We start from the raw sequence: 21,046 nt of genomic DNA on the forward strand, positions 1-21,046 counted from the left end.
AACAACAACAACTAACATTACTCATAGGAGATAGTCTCAACAGTAAACTTGGACATTTTAGCAATTTTAAGTTCTTGTCCACATTTTTCTTCCATTCTATTAGGATCCATCTATTGTGGCCTTGATGAAAACTGTCAGTAGTGGTATGAATCATAATTTAAAAAAATGGTTACACTTTTCATTTTTACTATTTTCGTCCTTAACCTTTGTCCAAGACTTATAAATTTTGATGTGCTCTTATTAAGGGCATTGTATAGTTATTGTGTGGTTAGTAATTTACTATTAGTACTTAAAATCTTTTATTTCTTTAAAGAATAACAAAAAAATAAGAAATTTGTCTTACTCTTTTGGATAGTTCAGTACTTAGTCATTGAATTTGTTATTTTTATTCTGTAGTCTTTGACTAGGAGATATAGAATATAAATCTTACAAAAGGATGTTTCAAGATATGTGATTCTAAGGTGACATTCTTCAAAAACATATTATTCTTTCAGAAACAGTTTTTACTGGGCCTAGCTCACCCTTACCCTCCCTGGGAAATGGGAGTGAAACTTCGCTTGGACCAATTGCACAGCCAAAGAAAATAAGAGGAATTGGATTTGGAGATATTTTTAAAGAAGGCTCTGTGAAACTAAGGACAAGAACATCCAGTAATGAAACAGAAGAGAAAAAAATGGAAAAGGTAAATATGATTTTACTTAGATTGCTTGTAAGCATTTTTTTAAAATGAAGTCAATTTGCAACTTGTGGCATTACTTTTTGTAAAAAAAAGATTTCATTTATGAAAGAGAATGCTGTCTGAAATTATTTTCTACACAAATTTATTATAATACAGACTTCAAAAAGTTTGCAGAAGAATGAAATTGAAAAATAATGGAATTTTTCCACAAACTTTAAAAATCTCCCTGCATAATGTTCATTTTTGATTGCTATAAATTTAGAATGCTTGTTTCCTGGAGCTTTAACATAAACATTTATTAATGGACACTTTAAACTTATACATTTCACATAAGTCTAAATAGAATTTTTTTTATGTTTCAAAGCTAAAAATTCTGTATGTGTGTCTTAATTTGAAGAAGATCTAAAATGGACCTTTTTAAAAATAGTTTCACATTGATCAGTTGAGTAGGCATTGCTTAACTTTCTTCTACCTAGTCAAGAATGGTTAAATTTAACTAATCTCTCTCTCTGACTGTATGAATAATTTTATTTTTTCATTAGCATTTTACTCGCTTTATGAAAGAAAGTGAATATACTAGAATTTTAAGGTGTAAAAGGTGCTTTAAAATAAGCTTTACTTTAAACTCCTTATTTTGGGGGAAAAATAGCTGCAATCTTTAAAATACCCTTTTCAGAGCTGTTTGTGGTTATAGTACCTTAGTAATTTGAATAGTAGACTTTCCCCTTGAGTTTTTTTTTTTTAACTGTTTTATTGTGAATTATGTAATAGTTTACATGGGAGAATATTAACTTTACATTCATCCTGCCGTATATCGTTATATTGCATGGTTATAATCCCCTCCATGCATCATCAAGCAACCAAAGTTTATACCCTGCAAGCCTCCCCCCCTGTTTGCCAGCACACAACCCCTTTCTCCCTCTCTGGGTCTAGAGACCCCAACTAGAGGCCCCAGCCGCTCCATCTTTCCATATCATTGTCTCTGTCTCCATCTCTGATGTCACTGTATCTCTGGGTAGGGTCACACACTCTGCTTTTCTTACTTGATCGTCCCAGGGGCTTCCACTCCTGGTCTTCAAAGTCAACTACTCCCCTTGTTTTGCAACAAAATGTCTTACCTTTACATTTCTAACCCTCACAGTCAGTCCTGATAGTAATTATTCACTATTGTGCCACAAGAGTGCTATCCCCATCTCCTTTCATTAGCCCCGCCCAGACAGATTGGATACTACTCAGTGGAGATTCTACCTCCTCCGTGTGCTCTACATCTAGACTCCTTCTTGAAAGCTTGTAAGGCAATTACTTCTTGTTCTTTGTAGAACCCCATTTTGGGTAGCCAGTGTCCAAGTTGCCCATCTCTGTCTACCCTATATAAAGGGGGTGGGGATGATCCTCGCTGTAAAGATCTTTTCCCTTTTTTGAGCTACTTAATCCATTAGTGTAGGTCACATTCATCAAATTGTATCAGATTACTTTTTTCCTCTTCTTTCTTCTTCTAGTGGAGCTCTGATTATCCAGCCATTGAAGCCAGGTTAAGTGGGTATTATCTGCAAGTGTGGGTGTTCTTGTGCATATGCCCTCTCTTCTTATCAGCTGGACACTTCATTCTCCACACTAGTCCTCTGTGGCTATGTCACTGACACTGGGCCCAGGAGTCCCCAGGTCTTACCAAACTGATGGCCAACCAGGTCTCCACCCGGGTTCACATGAATGTATTGAACGTGGTTGGACTTAGCTTGCAGCTTCATTGCTGTTTTTCCCTCACTTCCCCTTATCAGTGACCAGCGTAGTCACCAATCAGAGCACGTGTCTGCTCGTGTATTCCCACTGAGTCTTAGTCTTGGAAGGGGGTTTTCCCTGAGGGGACCCGACCAGTTGCCTTGATGTCTCTGAGTGAGCAGCTTGCTTGTTTTTGTAGTAATCAGTTGGACTGCCGTTATTGTTTTGTATTTTTCCTGTTGGTCTTTCTTTCAAGAAGTATCTTCTGTTCTCCAGGCTGGTTTGCTTGTCCTTTCAAGTGGAAATTTCCCACCTCAGAAGATTCTGGATGGGGTTCAGGATTCCCCCTATGTTCTTATGTAATGCAGAGGCTCCACAGGAAGCCTCCTTCCCTGGGCACATTGTAGCACCATTTAGGTATTCCAATCAGTTCCTCTAGACTTCTGTGTTTTGATTGGTGACATACATTCTAAAGCTTTATTCATAGAATGTTCTCACCATTTCCCCCCGATTTTTCTGGCTTATTGTAATAATCATTAGGGTTCAGGAAACAGAATTACTTTCTACCTCACCTTTTCTTAGCTCTGAGAATGTCTGACTTTAAGATTTGGGGACCTAATTAATTCTTAATTTTAAAAGATTCGGGAAAAGATTAGAATGCTCATAGGTTTTGGAATTATGCTGTATAACCATATAACTGGTAGGAATGTTGGAGAAGCAAGCTCCTGCAATTAAGAAGACTATTAGCCTAGATGATCTGGGACTCCTAATCTGTAACCCAAGATTACATTTGAATAATTTTTATTTGATTAATGATTATAGTAACTTTTCAGTCACCATTAGTAATGTCTACTACCTAGAGCAATTTGAGGATCACCTGCTTTGATGACTGATCTAGGAATTTTATAAAGTAGGGAGCACATTTGCTATGTTTGATGATGACATCAGGTTGGAAGATGAACATGGGAGAGATTAAAGTGAGTAATTTGGAAGACAAAAACACAAAGATAGTAAGTTGACAATGTGTTCAGATATTAAACTAGTGAAATCTAACGTCAAATGTAATGTTACTTTTTGGGGAAAAAAGCAAGAAAGCACCAGTACAAGAAAGACTTACTGTAGCCAGTTACAATGGGAAAGTATCTATAGGACTATATTTTTTTGCTTGTAACATAATGTAATCTAGGTGTTTTCATTCTGATAGCAACAATGAAATATAAAGACTTCTTTTCTTCCCTAAATCTCTTATCACACTTGGAAGAACTTTAGGGCTTCTGTGTAAGAATATACTTTCTAGGTTTCAATCTGGGCTCCACTTCCAAATTATTGTTACTTCCAATTACTTTTCTCATATATAAAAAAAATAAGTAATAGTGCCTGCTTTATGCACGCTTGTGAGGATTAAGTTATATTGTATATGTTCTTAGGCCAGGAATTGGTACATAGTAAATTCTCAAAAGCTGTTACTGCAATTACTTTAGAGGTTTTAAAAGAAATGACAGTGCTGTAATACAAGCATGAGAGCACGTAATCTTAAAATAGGGAGTTTTCAAACTTAGTTCTAAGCTCTACATTAAGGAGATTTTTATTTTTATTTTTTTCATTGCTGAATTACTCACCTGACTGTAAATACCATTCATGGAAAGCTAACTAGCTATAAATGGAAACTTTAACAATGCTATATTTATTCTAACTTAAAATAGTTGATACTTCCCTTTTCTATTCCAGCCGTTACTCATACAATCAGTAGGATCCAAAACTCAGAGTACCGAGGTAACAAAAACAGACTCTGAAGGCAAAAATAAAGGTAAGATTTCGAATAAAATCTTTACATTAGGAATAATAGAAGCATAGTAAAACTAATTATTAGACTTATTAAAGACATTTGTTACACTATATTACTTAGAGCAATTAAATTTCCTAGATGTAAGCACCATGAAGTCAAGGATGTTGGTATTCCTGTTCAATGATATATTCTTCCCATGCAGTTAGCACTGTGCCTGGAACACAGTTGACAATAAGTGTTGGAATGAATGATCAATATATTATTTAACTTAATATATAGTATTGGCTGAAATGTTAAAATTTAAAGATGAATTGTAAAATTCATCTTTAATCGTTTGTAATGCACTTTTGTGCTGCATAAGAGTTAATAAAGTATTGTTGAATGAACCAATTTGTATAAGCTACAGTATTTTCATTGTTTATTTTAGCGAGGGAATATTGCAGAACATTATTTGTCTATGAGGGTGCTAATGAAGATGAACTTAGTTTTAAAGAAGGAGAGATAATCCATTTGATAAGTAAGGTAAGATAAGCTAATTCCATTCTCTAATGCGTCATTTAATTTTATTCATACAAGTATTTTTAAAACTTCTTATAGTCCCCCTAGAATGTATATTTCCCCTAGAATGGGACTTTGGCTTGCTTGTTTGTGTGCCCTGAGTACTTAGTAAATATTGAACAAAATTATTTTATTGTCTGTCTTTGTCATGTTTGATTTACTGAGAATTATTTTTACCATCATATTGTTGTTGTGTTTTTTTCTTAATTCCTACACCTCACGTCTCTGTTCTTACTTCTCATTCTACCGTATTCTATTTTTCCTATTTACTTTATTGAACATTGTTTGCAATATTAAAAAGAAAAATAGGGAAGCAATCTAAATGTTCATCAATATGTAAATGGTTCTGAAACTCTTCATACTATTTCAAAGGAATCCTCGTGTGGTGTCGTTGTATAAACACTGGACCACAGGTTGGTTTGAACAGTATTCAGACTCACTAGCCGCTCTTCCAAAACCCTAAACGGGTCACTATAAGTTGGAATGGACTCTACGGCACTTAACAACAATATTTCAAAGAATGGGATAGGTTCTTAATTGTTATTGTTGTAAAGTACCCTCAGATTGGTTCCGACTTATTGTGACCCTATATAGGGTTTCCAAGGGGCAGCTGTCCATCTTGAACCACTGGCTTTTCAGTTCAAACCAACCTTACAGCCCAGTGCATTAACCTGCAGTGCCACACCAGGTTCATAATGATCTAGAGTGAATTCCAAGGCAAAATTTAAAAAAAAGGGCTATAGTATTGGGTGGGAGATGGGGGACAGAACCTTTTTATAACTACTTATAATATGGGAAAATTACTTGTTTTTGTTGTTCCTATAATCTTAAAGAATGATTTTTGAAAAATATCCTGTTATCAGATGGTTTAGGGGATGTAATTTTAAATATTCATGCAATTTGGACTGATGATACCTAATTTCTCATGTAAGGGTCGGTTTTGAGAAGGGACTATAGATAATCTTGTTCATTTCTAAACCAAGTGAGTCCTTTTTTTTTTCCCTTGAAGTATATAAAATATGAAGAGTGTTAGATTAAGTACAGTTTGGAAAGTCATTCATTCATTCCATCCTTTCTGCCTGCTCTCCTGCCTTCTTGTAAACTTTCCTTCTTCCCTCCCTGCCTGCTTGCCTGCTTTCCTCTCTGCTTTCTGTGCCTTCACTCTGTTGCCCTCCCCTCTTCAGTTTTCCTGCCTCTTCTCTTATTTCCCTGTTCCAGATCTCTCCCTTCCTTTCCTATTCCCTCATTCCCATGCTTGAGAATCTTTAAACCTTGTGGTTTTCTTTGAGGGGGAAAGGGGATTTAGAATAGGGGGAAGAAGAATGGAATAATTTTGCTATTTTTTGTTAATCTTCTCCATTTAAAGTTAATTCCCAGTATCTTAATTATTCTTTGTTTTTTAGGAGACTGGAGAAGCTGGCTGGTGGAAGGGTGAACTTAATGGTAAAGAAGGAGTATTTCCAGACAATTTTGCTGTTCAGATAAATGAACAAGATAAGGACTTTCCAGTAAGCTTCTGTCAATGATGATAATACTTTATAAAAAACGTTTTAGCAATATTTTCCCCCCACAATACAGATTGTTTTTGCATTGTAACTGATTAGTTTTTATGAGGGGGGTTCCAGATTTAGATATTCAAATCAAAATTATTTTAAGGATAGTAAAACAAGACAAAGGTTCAGTTTTGCTGTTCATCTCTGCTTTATTTATTTTTGTCTGACACCAGGAGAAAGACTTGGCAATCTAGTTCTGTAAAGATTATAGCTAAGAAAACCTTATGGTGCAGTTCTGCTTTGTCACATGGAGTGACAGTGGGTCGAGATTGACTTGATGGCACCTAACAATATCCTGCTTCCACACAAAACAAAACAAAAAATAGACCTTTTTTGCATTGTTATGGGACAATTGTTTTGAGAGTAATCCAGATTTATATGTTCAAATAAAAATGATCATTATTATTTTAGAGGTTATATTGTGAATTATGTGATGGTTTACATGGGAGAACATTAGCTTTACATTTGTCCTATCCTATGTTGTTTCATTGCCATGGTTACACGCATCATCAAACAACCAAAGGGTATACCCCACAATCCTTCCCCTGGTCATCAGCACACAGCCCCTCTCTCTCTCTGGGTCTAGAGTCCCTAGCCATTCCCTTTCCAGGTCATTGTCTCTGCCTCCATCTCTGTCATCACTGTTTCTCTGGGTAGGGTCCCGCACTCCGCTCTTCTTCCTTGATGGTCATGAATACCTCCGCTCCTAGACTGCAGTCAACTACTCCCCTCGTTTTGCTACAAAACATCTACCATTAATTACATTTCCAACCCTCGCAGTCTGTCCTGATAGCAGTTATTCACTATTGTGCTATAAGAGACCTATCCCTATCTCCTTTTATCAGCCGCGCCCAGAAAGATTGGATACTACACAGTGGAGATTCTACCTTCCTCCGTGCCCTCTGGATCTAGGCTCCCTCTTGAAAGCTTGTAAGCCAGTCACTTCTTGCCTTTGTAGGCCTCCTGCCCTCCCATTTTGGTAGCCAATGTCCAAGTTACCCATCCCTGTCTACCCTATGTACCAAGGGGGTGGGAAGGATCCTCGCTGTAAAGATTTGTTCCCTCATTTGAGCTACTGCATCCATAGGTATAGGTCAAGTTCATCAAATTGTATCAGATTACTTTTTTCCCCACTGTTTTCTTCTTCTAGTTGAGTTCTGATCATCCAAGCATTGAAACCAGGTCAAGTGGGTATTGTCCTCAAGTGTGGGTATTCTTGTGCATATCCCTTCACTTCTTATCAGCTGGATGTTTCTCTCTCTACTTTAGTCCTCTATGGATATGTCACTGACTCTGGACCCAGTAGTCCCCAAGTCTTGTCGTAATACTGGTCAACCAAGTCTCCACCCGGGTTCACAGGAGTCTCTTGAACGTGGTCGGGCTTAGCTTGCTGCTTCATTGCTGTTTTTCCCTCACTTCCCCTTATCGGTAACCAACATGGTCACCAGTCTGAGCGCATGTCTGCTCATGTATTCCCATTGAGTCTTAGTCTTGGAAGGGAGTTTTCCCTGAAGGTACCCCGACCACTTGCCTTGATGTCTCCTGGGTGAACAACTTGCTTGTTCTTGAAGTAGTCAGTTGGACTGCTGTTACTGCTTTATAGTTTTCCTGTCGGTCTTTCTTTCAAGAAGTATCTTCCGTTCTAACTGCTCCAGGGTGGTCTACTTCCCCTTTCCAGTGGAAATTTCCCATCTCAGAAGATTCTGGATGGGGTTCAGGATTCCTCCTATGGTCTTAAGGTAATGCAGAGGCTCCAAAGGAAGCCTCCTTCCCTGAGCACATTGTAGTCCCGTTTTTAGGTATTCCAATCAGTTATAGGCAGAAGGCAGACTTACAAGCTTTCTATGGTGATATTTCTGGTTATTCCTTCCTCTCTCCCTCAAGTGTCTATTTTATAATAGTATGCAAGGGAAACCAAGATTCAAAAGACAGCCAACCATCTTAACATTGTTTCTCCCTTTTTGCCCATTCCAACCATGCCTCATTCCTGTATCCCAGAGCCCCTGTTGTTCCAAGGTTGTGAATACATTATTATTTACCTCTGTCCTATTTAACCCATGCAAACCTGCCTAATTGTTCTTCCATCCCCCTCCCCTTTATGGTTTATTGCCCCCGTCCCTAGCACCCAGATGATCCTGTGTTTATTCCCTACCATGTGCTCCATCTCACCCTACCCACACGTCTTGGTATCCAGCAAAGAATGCCTGCCCCCCCCCCCCATGGGTTCTTTTTCTTATTCTTTTACAATAGTGGTCCTATGCAGTATTTCTCCTTTTGTAACTAATTTCACTCAACTAATGTCGTCTAGGTTCATCCATGTTATACGGTGGCTTTCAGCTTCTTTGTTATTCTTCAAAGTAGCATAATATTCCATTGTGTGTATGTACCACAGTTTGTGTGTCCATTCTTCAGTTGATGGGCACTTAGGCTGTCTCCTTCTTTTTGCTGTTGTGAATAGTGCTGCTATGAACATTGGTGTGCATATATCTACTCGTGTTATAGCTCGTATTTCTTGTGGGTAAATGAATTGCTGGATCATAAGGTACTTCTATTTCCAACCTTCTGAGGAAGCACCATATTGCTTTACAGAGTGGTTGGACCATTTTGCAACCCCACCAGCAATGCAGGAGCACCCCAGTCTCCACATCTTTGCCAACATTTATTGTCCTCTACTTTTTTGATCTTTGCTGTTATTGCTGGTGTGAGATGATATCTCATTGTTGTTTTGATTTGCATCTCTCTAATGAGTAGTGATTGTGAACATTTCTTCATATGTTTGTTGACTGCCTGGATCTTCTTCTTGGTGAAGTGTATGTTCATGTCCTGTGCCCATTTTAAAATTGGGTTTTTGTCTTTTTATTGTAGAGGTGTTGTAGTTTCCTATATATTTTAGAAATGAGACCCTTGTCTGATGTTTCATTGCAAATGATTTTTTCCCATTCTGTAGGTTCCTTTTTTACTCTTTTGGTGAAATCTTTTGACACAAATAAGTTTTTTTTTTCATTTTTAGTATGTCCCAATCATCTATTTTGTATACTTTTGTTTGTGTAGTTTTCAAATGTTTGGTAGTCTGTGTATTCCCTGAATTAGAGCCTATTTGTCCCTATTTTTTCATTGATGGTTTCATAATTCTGGGATTAATATTTAGGTTTTTAATCCATGCTGAGTTGGTTTCAAATCAAAATTATTTTAATGATAGTAAAACAAAACAAAAGGTCAGTTTTGTACTTTATCACTTTTTTTTAAGTCTCTGACAAAAGAAGAAAGACCTAACAAGCTGGTTGTCTAAAGATTGCGGCTCAGGAAATTTCATGGCAGTTCTGCTGTGTCACATAGGGTTGCTGTGAATCACAATCGGTGTGATGGTACCTAACAACAATACGAAGTCCTAGTGTGATTTGGTGATACAAGCCCTGGATTGCTAACTGCAGAGTTGGCAGTTCAAACCCACAGCTGCTCCATGGAAACCCTGTACGTGGTTGCTATGAGTTGGAAATGACATATTGAAAGTTAACCTCAGACTTCATTACTTTATAAGTTAAAAAAAAAAAAAAAAGTTTGATCATAGTAGTTGGATATATTGCCTTGGGAAATTTTTATTTAATTTTGTTTAGCCAGGACTGACTTAATACTTATCAGAATTTAACAACACAACAGCATTACTATTATTGAATCAATACATTATTTGTAAAGCAAGAAGCAGTCTTTTCTCCTTAAAGGTTTAATAATTCAATTTCACTTCTTAGACAGAAAAGATAATGCTGAGTTGTTCATCAGTGATGATTTACCCTTGTACAACTTGATCCTCCTTTTTCCTGCTATCATCGAGTCTCTTTGTATATGATATAGGATTTCATGTACGATTGCCAAGGCTATAAATCTTCATAGGAACAGAATGCCTCATATTTCTCCATAAGAGCATCTGGTGGGTTTGAATTGCTGACATTGTGGGTAACAGTTGCAGTGCTTATCCTGCAGGGCCTTCTACAGAGCCATGATCAAGGCATTGTTGTTGGTGTTATTTTTAGGGCAGTGTGATCCAATTAGTTTTTAATCACAAAGTGATAGAAGGATAGCAGACACATGTAGCAAGAGAAACTACCATATTTGGTGTGTTGTTGTTATGTGCTATGAAGTCGGTTCAGACTCATAGCGACCCTGTACAGGGTTTCCGAGGCTGTAAATCTTTACAGGAGCAGAAAGCCTCATCTTTCTTCTGCATATTTGATATAGACCAATGCAAAACTCTCTAACCTTTCCTGTTTTTATTTTCTTGATGACTGGAGGTTACAATATGGAGACTTAATCTGTCATGAGCCTCTTCCTTTGCATTCAGTATTGATTTAACCTTCAATACGCTTTTATACTTTTCTTTAATAAGTACATTTTCCCCGACTTACTGGGTAATTTTGTACTATTGTTTATCAGTTATTCTTAATTTGTAAAAGTCAAATTTACATAGTTAAAAATGTGCCACAGTTAATTATTTTTTTTAGGCAGTAATTTAAACCTTAAAAATCAGTGAATGCCTTTGTTCTCTATGCCCTGTAAAAGTCACCACATGGAGGCTGCGCATTGGATTCCGTGATGGCATCATGGTGATGGGTTCCCTCATCCTATGATCTGCGTTTGCTTTGTCTTTAATTCTGTTTAAGATATAATAAAAAGTTTACATTTTATGCACAACGGAACAAAACACTGTCCAGGTCTCACAGTTGTTGTTAAGTTTGAGTCCATTGTTGCTGCCAGTTTGTTAATCCATCCTGTGGAGGGTCTTACTCTTTTTCACAGACCTTCCACTTTACCAAGATTGATGCCTTCCTTTAAGTACTGGTCCCTCCTAACTGCATGTCCAAAGTCTGAGAGCCGAAGTCTTGTTATGATCGCTTCTAAGAAGCATTCTGGTTGTACTTCTTCTTCTAGGACAGAATTGTTTGTTCTTTTGGCATTCCATGATACTTTCATTATTTATTTATTTTTTTTACATCACAACATTGTTTATTATATGAATTTTTACAGTACAAACAAAAAAAAAAATACAGAAATGAATACAGCTAAATGCAGAATGTTGCCTTTTTTCCCCCCCTTTAAGAGGCCATGATTCCCATTTCTAGTAAAGAGACTGCACATAGGTAGAAACAGGTTGGTCATTAGCTTCACAATTTTGCCTAGAAATGATCTATAAATGCATTTCCCCCTGCTACTTACCGTTAAGTGTAACAAGGGAGTTAAAGGAAAGTTTCCTTCTTGGTTCTACCATATGAAAGATGCTATAGTCTATTTTAGCAGGGCCAATATATAGAAAATATCTAAATGAAACGTTATTACAAAAATGAAGCAATAATGAGATTTTGGCTAAAGAGGGTACTAAATGAGAATAATATATATTTAAAGAATCCAAACAAACAAAAAATGTTTGCTATAAAAAAGCTCTAGGTGCATTGTAAGCATATAGTTTTTTTCCCCATGTGGTTTTAATCAATGGAAGTGTCAAAAATAGGATCAACTATGTTAGACTAAATTACATCATTGTATACGCTGCACTGAATGGAACTTTTGTATTATAATTATCATAGAGAAGCATAGTTTGCATCCTATTATGGTAATTTATCCTCAATGAAAACCTTCCAGAGTCCTTTTATTTTGGATATCCTGTAAACAATCAAACCACCAGAACATGATTGTACAGCAGTAGAATGTTCTCTTGCATTAAACTGAAACATCTGTTTAATCGAACAAAAAAAAAAAGGAAAATGTAGGAAAGGTACTTAGGGTTGTTACTTTCTAAGTACGCGATAACCTTAGACAATTCAAGGCATCTTAATCTCCATCAGGAACAACAACAAAAAAAATAATTTTTGTCATGCTGTTAAATCCATCATTATGGATAAAACTGGTGCAGATTGGTCAAACGGATTTAACAAACACTGATGTCCAAGCTGGCATATTGGCAACTAATACGTAACTGGTGGTCAATAGAGGGGGGTTTAAAAGATCTTCACTTTCTTCTTGTTCTTTTCCAAGGTTCCCAAAGAGTTCTGTTGTTCTAATATATGCTGCTGAGCTTCCCAGTTTGCTTTCTCATCCTCAAACTGATGACGTTTTTCTTCTAATTCTTTGTGCTGTGCTTCCAAGTTCTTTTTCATTTGCTCATGACGCCATTGGAGCTCAGCTTCAGAATCTTTCCGTTTCTGAACTTTTTCTTTGACCTTCATCTCAAACACCTGCTCCATCTCCATCTTCTTCATCTTAGCGACATGCTCCCTCCTTTCCTCTTCCATTTGTGCCAGAGGACCCTTTGTAAGATGTCCTTTATTCTTGTTGTTGTCAACTCCATTATAAGTCACAGCTGCCAGCTTTCTGCTTCTGTAGTTCTCATAGTGTAGTGACATCTTTCAAGTCTTGCATATGTGTCCTTATCAACATATTTCTTAGAACTGTAAAAATCACAGTGTTCACCGTTTTCAACTTCTGACTCTTTTGCCATAAACTTCAATGATAGTATTACTACCTACCACAGCAAGAGGTAAATGGTTCTTTATCTTTTTAACAAGCTTATTTTCTTCTTTATCATCTGTTTCTGGAAATTCATATATTTTAATGGTATGTTCTTGAATTTCTTTCATTATCTGTTTTTTAAACTGTTGGCACTCCTCTGGTGTGAGTGTGTCTGCTTTGGCAATAAGGGGGATGATATTCACTTTTTCATGTAAACGCTTCATAAACTCAATATCTAGTGGTTTAAGTCCATGTCCTGAGGGAGCAATGAAGTATAAACAACACTGCACTCTATTGTTCAGCATCTGACGTCTGTTCACACAAGATTCTGCATTTAGGTAGTCCTAAAATTTACTATCAATGTAATCGATAACAGGCTGCCAGCAATTACTATTATCCACAGCATCTCCAAATCCTGGGGTATCAACTATTGTGAGCAGTAACTGAACTCCACCTTCTCTGATTAAAACTTTGGATTGCTCCACCTGTGCAGTCTTTTTTATCCTATGGGATGGACCTGGATACTCTGGAGAATATAAATCAGTGAGGAATAATGAGTTGATTAATGTTGACTTTCCCAATCCAGATTCACCTACTCCTATAAGTGTGAATTCAAACCCTCTTCTTCACTGATTTTCTGTATGCTTGATTTGGGAGATTTGCAAATCCCACATAGCCTTCAAGATTCTTCTGTTGAGCCATGGTGCTGCTGCTGTTGATGCTCCTCTCCTCAGCAGCAGTGGATCTCGCACTGACCGATATCCCCTCCCCCCTCGGCGACCAGCCAAGGTGCAGCGCAGCCCGCAGATTCTGATACTTTCATTATTTTTAACCAGCAACACAATTCAATTTAATCAGTTCTTCTAAGGTCTTCCATATTCATTGTCCTACTTCATAGGCATATGTTGTTGTTAAGTGCCTTGAGTCAACTCCAACTCATAACAACCCTGGATAGGGTTTCCAAGGAGCAGCTGGTGGGTTTGGCCTTCTGAGCCTGTGGTTCACAGTCCAGTGCTGATCTTACAGCACCACACCAGTGGCTCTTGCAAATACCATGGCTTGGGTCAGGAGCACCTTAGTCATCAAACTGACATCTTTTTTTTAAAAACACTTTAAAGAGGTCTTGTGCAACAGATTTGCCTAATGTAATCATTTGGTTTCTTGACTACTACTCTCATGAGTATTGATTGTGGATCTAAGCAAAATTAATTCCTTGACAACTTTAATCTTTTTTCTTTATCATGATGTTGTTTATTGGTCCAGTTATGAGGATTTTTGTTTTCTTTACATTGAGGTGCAATCCATACTGAAGAGTGTGGTGTTTGATCTTCATCAATAAGTATTTCAAGTGAAATAAGTGTGCTGTAAGCATGCAACCTGGTTGCATATCTTTCCTGATTTTAAAGCGTTCAGTCTCCTCTTGTTCTGTTTGAATGACTAGACGTGTAAACCTCCTCCAATCAGTTAGCCAGGTAGCTGTGTTTCAAATTTCTAGATGTAGATGAGTAAACCTGCAGTCCAATTCTGCATCAGTTTGTTAAAACATTTCAGTTTGTATTCTGTCATTTCCTGCATCCTTGTTTTCTACCAGTTCTTTTAGTACTAGTTGAACTTCTTTCTTCAATTCTTGACCATATGCTACCTCTTGTAAACATAAAAACCATTTCTTTTTGGTACAGTGACTGTCTATATTCCTTGCATCTTCTTTTGATGCTTCATGCATCTTTAAATATTTTACCTAGAATGTTCAGTGTAACAACCCGAGGCTTGAATTTTTTCTTCAGTATCTCAGCATGAGAAATGTTGAGCATGTTCTTTCTTTTTGGTTTTCTGACTCCAGATGTTTACACATTTCTTTATAATATTTGACTTTGTCTTCTCAAGCTGCCCTTTGAAGTTTTATGTTAAGCTCTTTTATTTCCTCATTGCTTGTAGTTGTTTTAGCTTCTCTATAGTCTAGCACAAGTCTCAGAGTTTCCTTTCATACTGATTTTGGTCTTTTCTGTCTTTCATGTCTTTTTAATGACCTTATACTGTCTTCATGTAAGGAGCGCTGGTAGCGTAGTGGTTACGAATCAGGCTGGTAGTTTCGAACCGCGGGAGAAAGATGAGGCTTTCTACTCCCGTAAAGATTTACACCCTCGGGAACCCTGTACAGGGTCGCTATGGGTCGGACCCGACTCGATGGCACTTAACAACAACAACAACTGTCTTCATGTTTGATGTCATCCCATCATACATAGCTCCTGGTATTTGTTCATTGTTGTCTAATGCATCGAATCTCTTCTTAAGATGGTCTCTAAATTCAGGTGAGATATACTCAAATTCATATTTTAGCTCTCTTGTTTTTAATTTTATCCATCTTCAGCCTGAACTTGCATATGATCAATTAATGGTCTGTTCCACATTTGGGCCTCTGACCTTTTTTGGCTGGTAATGTACATCATTGTTTCTCACCTGTTTAGTGAGTTTGATTCCTGTGTATTCTTTCGGGTTAGATTCACTTATATTGTCACCATTTATGTTGTTGAGAAAAAGATAACAATGAATAAGTTATTAATTAGTCTTTCAAAATTCTATCACTGCATCTCTAGTACTGTTTCTGTCACCGAGACCGTATTTTCCAACTACTGATCCTTCTTTTTTGTTTCCCACTTTGGTATTCCATTTACCAGTAATTATCAGTACATTAGTGCATGTTTGATCAGTTTCAGACTGAAGAAGTTGGTAGAACCCTTCAGTTTCATCATTATTAACCAGTACTTGGTGCATAAATTTGGTATTAACTGGTCTTCCTTTTTGTTGTTGTTAGTGCCATTGAGTAGGTTCCAGACTCATAACAACCCTGTTATAGGGTTTCCAAAGAATGACTACTGGCTTTGGACCACTGACCTTGCGGTTAGCAGGCATATGGATATTATCCTGTCACAGACAGTATTATGCTTTAAAATAGATCTTGGAATGCTCTTGTTGACAATTAATGCAATGCCCTTCCTCTTTAATTTGTTATTCCCAATATACAAAACAATATGATTGTCAGATTCAAAGTGGTCAATACCAGTCCATTTTAGCTCACTGATGCTTAGGATATGCATTCCATTTCATTTTTGATGACTTCCAATTTTCCTAGATCCGTACTTCATACATTCTATGTTCTGATTATTAATAGATGTTTGTAGCTGTTTCTTTTCATATTGTGTTGTGCTCCATCAGTAAATGAAGCTTTGCTACATTGCTTTACTAAGGTCAACTCTACTTTGAAGAGGCAGTTCTTCCCCAGGCCAATCTTGAGTGCCTTTAAAAAATATCAGTGGCATAGCTTTTAGCATCACAGCAAAACAAAAGCCACCATAGTGTGACATACTGACAGACAAATGGTGGCCTTAAAATGGCCTTTATTAAAAACAACTCTACTGTCTTCAGATTGACGCTGATTCCGAGTGACATCATATAAGGGTTCTGAGACAGTCTGTTGGTGAGCTGACAGCCTCAGCTTTCTCCCGCTGAGCAACTAGTGGGTTTGAACTGCTCACCTTTTGGCTATCAACACAATACCTGACCCACAGTGGAAGAGGTTTCTTTAGATTTATCCAACCCACTGATAAGTTTTGAAATATTTGACTGAAGTTTGATCAAGGAGGCATTTGTCCTAATGGAATAATTTTTTGTCAGTGACCTGTTTTGGAGATACTAAGAGCAGAATTGATTTTATCTATAAATATTTAATATATAACTGTTCAACCATTGTAATTTTAACAGAAACCAAAGAAACCACCACCGCCTGCTAAGGGTCCAGGTATGTAAGAAACAATTCTCGTTGCTTTTTTACATGTTTTACAATACTGAAGTGATGAAATTGAATGCAATTAAAAAAAAAAATTTATTTCCAAGCACAACTAATATTTGCCTTATGAAAGTTTTCAAAAAATATAAAATATATCTGATTTCTAAAAATTACAAATGGCATAAAATAGCATTCTTGATCATTATTAGGATATTTTAATTCATATTTAATTTTCATTCAATAAAATTTATTATATTATTTAAAATAAGATATTAAGCCTGGTTTAATAAGCTCAGTATATTGACCTAGAAAATTCATTACTCTACCTTTTTAGATCAATCCATTTGTTAATTTTTTATGCATATATTAATAAGTATGTTTTCTTGAGATAATATATTAAGAATTAAGTAATCTTGAAAGAGTTACTTTGTGTAGCTTTACAGTTTAATGAATTATGGTAAACCTAGATGTGCCTTTCACAGTTATAAGTACAGTATCATATTTTTATTTCTTGTGAGATTGTCTACTCTTTAGAATATTTCAACTTTCTTTTCCCCTGGTTTTACCTTTGTATTTGATGATGTAATCCTAAACAAGAAAAGCATAAATTAAAAGTAATTTATAAGAGTTAGCATTAGGGAATTATTGTAAAGCTTAACTGCTTATTATGGTAGCCACTGGCCACATGGGTCTTTTGAAATTAGTTCAAATTTAATAGACTGAAAATTTTTTATTTTTCAGTCACTGAAAACACATGTCAAGTTGTTAGTCAGTATTGGACAATAGATAAAATATTTCCATCACCACAGAACATTGTGCTGGATGTCACTGCTGTAGAGCAATATGACAAGGGAATGGAAAACAAAATGTTTACTTAAGACCATAGGTGGCTGGTCCAAGATTAGAACATGAATACACTGAATTTGGTATGGTGTTCTTTGTATTAAGACATGTGGTTATCTGATGTGATTTTAAAACTAAACTTTCCTGTGTAGTAGTTGTATAAAAAATATGTGTTTTTTCCCGTAGCTCCAAAGCCTGATCTGATAGCTCCAGAGAAGAAATATTTTCCAACAAAACCTGAAGAAAAAGGTGAAGCTTTTCTTTTCACATTTAGAAAAATAATTCCATTGTAAAGAAAATTTTTTCTCTACACTAAGTCATGTACACTGATGTTTAACAGGTGTTCAGAATTTTCTTTGCCATGCATGGAGTTTTCTATAAGAGAGTATTTTATCAAATGTTATAGGAAGTTAAGTGTTTACTCAAACTCATAACCAATTTACATTAATAAATTAAAGCATTACATTAACAAGGTCATAGTATTTGATCATGTTGTTGCTGTTAAATGTTGTTCTTATGCACAACAAAACTAAACACTGCCAAGTCCTATGCCATCCTCACAACTGTTGTTATGTTTGAACCCATTGTTCCTGGCTCTGTGTCAGCCCATCTCATTGATGGGTGGTCTTCCTCTTTTTTACTGACTCTGCACTTTATTAAGCATGATGTCCTTTTTCCTCCACAGAGCATGACCGAGGGATTCTTCTACTGTCTTCATTATTCAGTGTCCAACTTTCAACTACATAGGAGTTTATTGAAAATACCGTGGCTTGGGTCAGGCACATCTTTATCCTAAACTTAATATTTGTTCTTGAACACATTAAAGAGTTCTTGTGCAACAGATTTGCCAAATGCAATATGTCGTTTGATTTCTTGACTGCCATTTCTATGACTATAGATGGCTGAGCTTAGCAAAATGGAGTTTTTGATTACTTCAATCTTTTCTGTCCATCTATTGGTCCATTGAGGACCAATATTTCCTGTACATGGTTTTTAAAAATTTCCTGTACATTGAGGTGTAAGCCAAACTGTGGTGTTTGATCTTCATCAGTAAGTATTTAAGTCCTCTTCACTTTCAACCAAGAACTTGCTCTTGTAGCATAGTGGTTACGAGTCGGGCTGCTAACTTCAAGGACAGCAGTTTGAAACTACCAGCTGCCTGTGGGAGAAAGATAAGGCTTTCTGCTCCCGTAAAGATTCACAGTCTTGGAAACCCTGTACAGGGTCGCTGTGAGTCGGAATCTACTCCATGACACATTACCACCACCACCACCACTTTCAACTAGTAAGGTTGTATCATCTGCATATTGAAGGTTATTAATAAGTCTTAACTCCAATCTTGATGTCATGATTTTCTTCATATAATCCACCTTCTCGGATTATGTGCTCCGTGTACAGAATAAATATGGTGAAAGACTGCAACCTTGACACACACCTTTCCTTATTTTAAACCATTTGGTGTTCTCTTGTTCTGTTTGAACAACTGCCTTTTGGTCTGCGTACAGGTTTCTCATGAGCACAGTTAACTGTTACATACTCAGTTTCTGCTATCCTGCCCATAGCTTTTCTTGTTCCACACCATCAGCCTTTGTGTAGTCAAAAAAGCACAGGTAAACATCTTTCTGGTATTCTATGCTTTCAGCCAAGATCCATATGATGTCCCTCATTCCTCTTCCTCCTCTGAATCCGACACGATCCTCTGGAATTTCTCTGTCAATGTATACTTGCTGCCATTTTTGTACTATCTTTAGTAAAATGTTTCTTGCATGTAATATTAAAGGTAATAGTCTGATGATTTCTGCATTTCGTTGGGTCACCTCTTTTTGGAATGGGCACAAATAATGGATCTGTTCCCGTCAGTTGGCCAGGTATTTGTCTTCCAAATTTCTTGGCATAGATTGAGTATCATATCAGGTTATGGAAAGATTTCGATTTGTATTCCACCAATTCCCACAGACTTTTTCTTTGCAGTGTCTTCAATGCACCTTGGACTTCTTCTGTGTAATACTATTGTCTCTTAATCATTGGCACTGCCTTTTGAAATGGTTGAACATCAACCATTTCTTTTTGGCACAGTGACTCTGTGGATTCCCTCCATGTTCTTTTGATGCTTTCTGCACCATTCAGTGTTTTGCCCGTAGAATCCTTAAATATTTCAAGTTGAAGCTTGAATTTTTTCTTCAGTTTCTTCAGCATGCAAATGCAGTGTGCTCTTCCCTTTTTGTTTTCTAACACCAGATCTTTGCACGTTTTGTTATAATTATTGACTTTGTCTTCTTGAGCTGACTTTTGAGATTTTCTGTTCAGCTGTTTTATCTCCTAATTTCTTCCATTTGCTTTAGCATCTGTATGTTGAAGCACACGTTTCAGAGTCTCTTCTGACATCCATTTTTGTCTCTTTTTTTCTTTAATGTCTTCTTAATGACTTTTTGCTTTCTTCCTGTATAATGCTCTTGATGTCAACCCACAACTCTTCTGGTCTTCATTTGTAGTATCTCATGCATCAAATACATTCTTGAGATCATCTGTAAATTCAGCTGGGATATTTTCAAAATCATATTTTAGCTCCTGTGAGTCAAAATTTTAATTTTCTTCAGCTTCAGCCCGAATTTACATATGAGCAACTGATGATCTGTTTCACAGTTTGTCGCTGGCTTGTTTGGGTTGACGATTTGGAGCTTTTCCACCATTTTTTTTTCACAGATGTAGTCAGTTTTATTCCTGTGTACTCCACCTGGTTAGGTCCATGTAAATAATCACCTTTTATGTTGTTTTAAAATGGTATTTGGAATCAAGTCTTTGGTCTTGCAAAATTATAGCATCATTTTTATCACCAAGGCCATATTTTACAAATACTGATCCTTCGTCTTTGTTCCTAACCTCTACATTTCAGTTCCCAGTAATGACATTGAAATTGCATGTTTAATCAATTTCAGACTGAAGAAGTTGGTTGTTGTTGTTGAGTGCTGTTGAGTCAGTTCTGACCCATAGCGACCCTGTATAGAATTTCCGAGGAGCGGCTCGTGAGCTTGAACTATGGACCTTGCGGTTCAAACTGACTTTGCAATGCATTAGCCCACACTGGCTTTAGTGGTTGGTGTGTAAAGTTGAATAATAGTGGTATTAATTGGCCTTCCTTGTAGACATATGGATAATATCCTATAAGAGGCAGTATTGTACTTCAAGGGAGACCTTGATAGGTTCTTTTTGATGATGAATGCAACACCATTCCTTTTCAATTTGTCATTCCTGGCATAGTAAACCAAGTGATTGTTGGTTCAAAATGGCCAATGCTAATGTATTTCAGCTCACTAATGCCTAGGATATTGATGTTTATGTGTTCCTTTTTTTTTTTTTTTAAACTTTTTATTGTGAATTGAGTGAAGGTTTACAGAGCAGATCTTAGTTTTATATTCAACAAATCATATACTTTGCTTATTTACTTGGTTGCAGTCCCCTCCATGCACCAACAGTTAACAGCATTTATCTCTACTTAATTTAACCACTGCATTTTTTCCTGTGTCTCGCCACCCCCATCATTTCTGGTTTTATATTGCCTGCCTTGTCTGTCACCTGTTTCAGCGTGTTTCTACCCTCTAGCGCATGAATCATTTCCTCCTCCCCCC

The 21,046-nt window shown here is 36.8% G+C and overlaps 1 protein-coding gene and 1 pseudogene across 1 annotated transcript in view; one reads left to right on the forward strand and one right to left on the reverse strand.

Annotated features, from left to right (window-relative positions):
• CD2AP (CD2-associated protein) overlaps positions 1-21,046 on the forward strand; it is a 140,292-nt gene that overhangs the window by 79,764 nt on the left and 39,482 nt on the right. The window contains exons 6-11 of the mRNA XM_006860532.1: positions 495-682; positions 4,127-4,205; positions 4,612-4,706; positions 6,146-6,250; positions 16,553-16,589; positions 17,607-17,669. Of these exons, the coding sequence (XP_006860594.1) occupies positions 495-682; positions 4,127-4,205; positions 4,612-4,706; positions 6,146-6,250; positions 16,553-16,589; positions 17,607-17,669 (567 nt within the window). The remainder of the gene's footprint in view (positions 1-494; positions 683-4,126; positions 4,206-4,611; positions 4,707-6,145; positions 6,251-16,552; positions 16,590-17,606; positions 17,670-21,046) is intronic.
• LOC102840930 lies at positions 12,283-13,549 on the reverse strand (annotated as a pseudogene).

Source organism: Chrysochloris asiatica, unplaced genomic scaffold (genome assembly GCF_000296735.1).
Source record: "Chrysochloris asiatica unplaced genomic scaffold, ChrAsi1.0 scaffold00038, whole genome shotgun sequence".
Classification (NCBI taxonomy): domain Eukaryota; kingdom Metazoa; phylum Chordata; class Mammalia; order Afrosoricida; family Chrysochloridae; genus Chrysochloris; species Chrysochloris asiatica.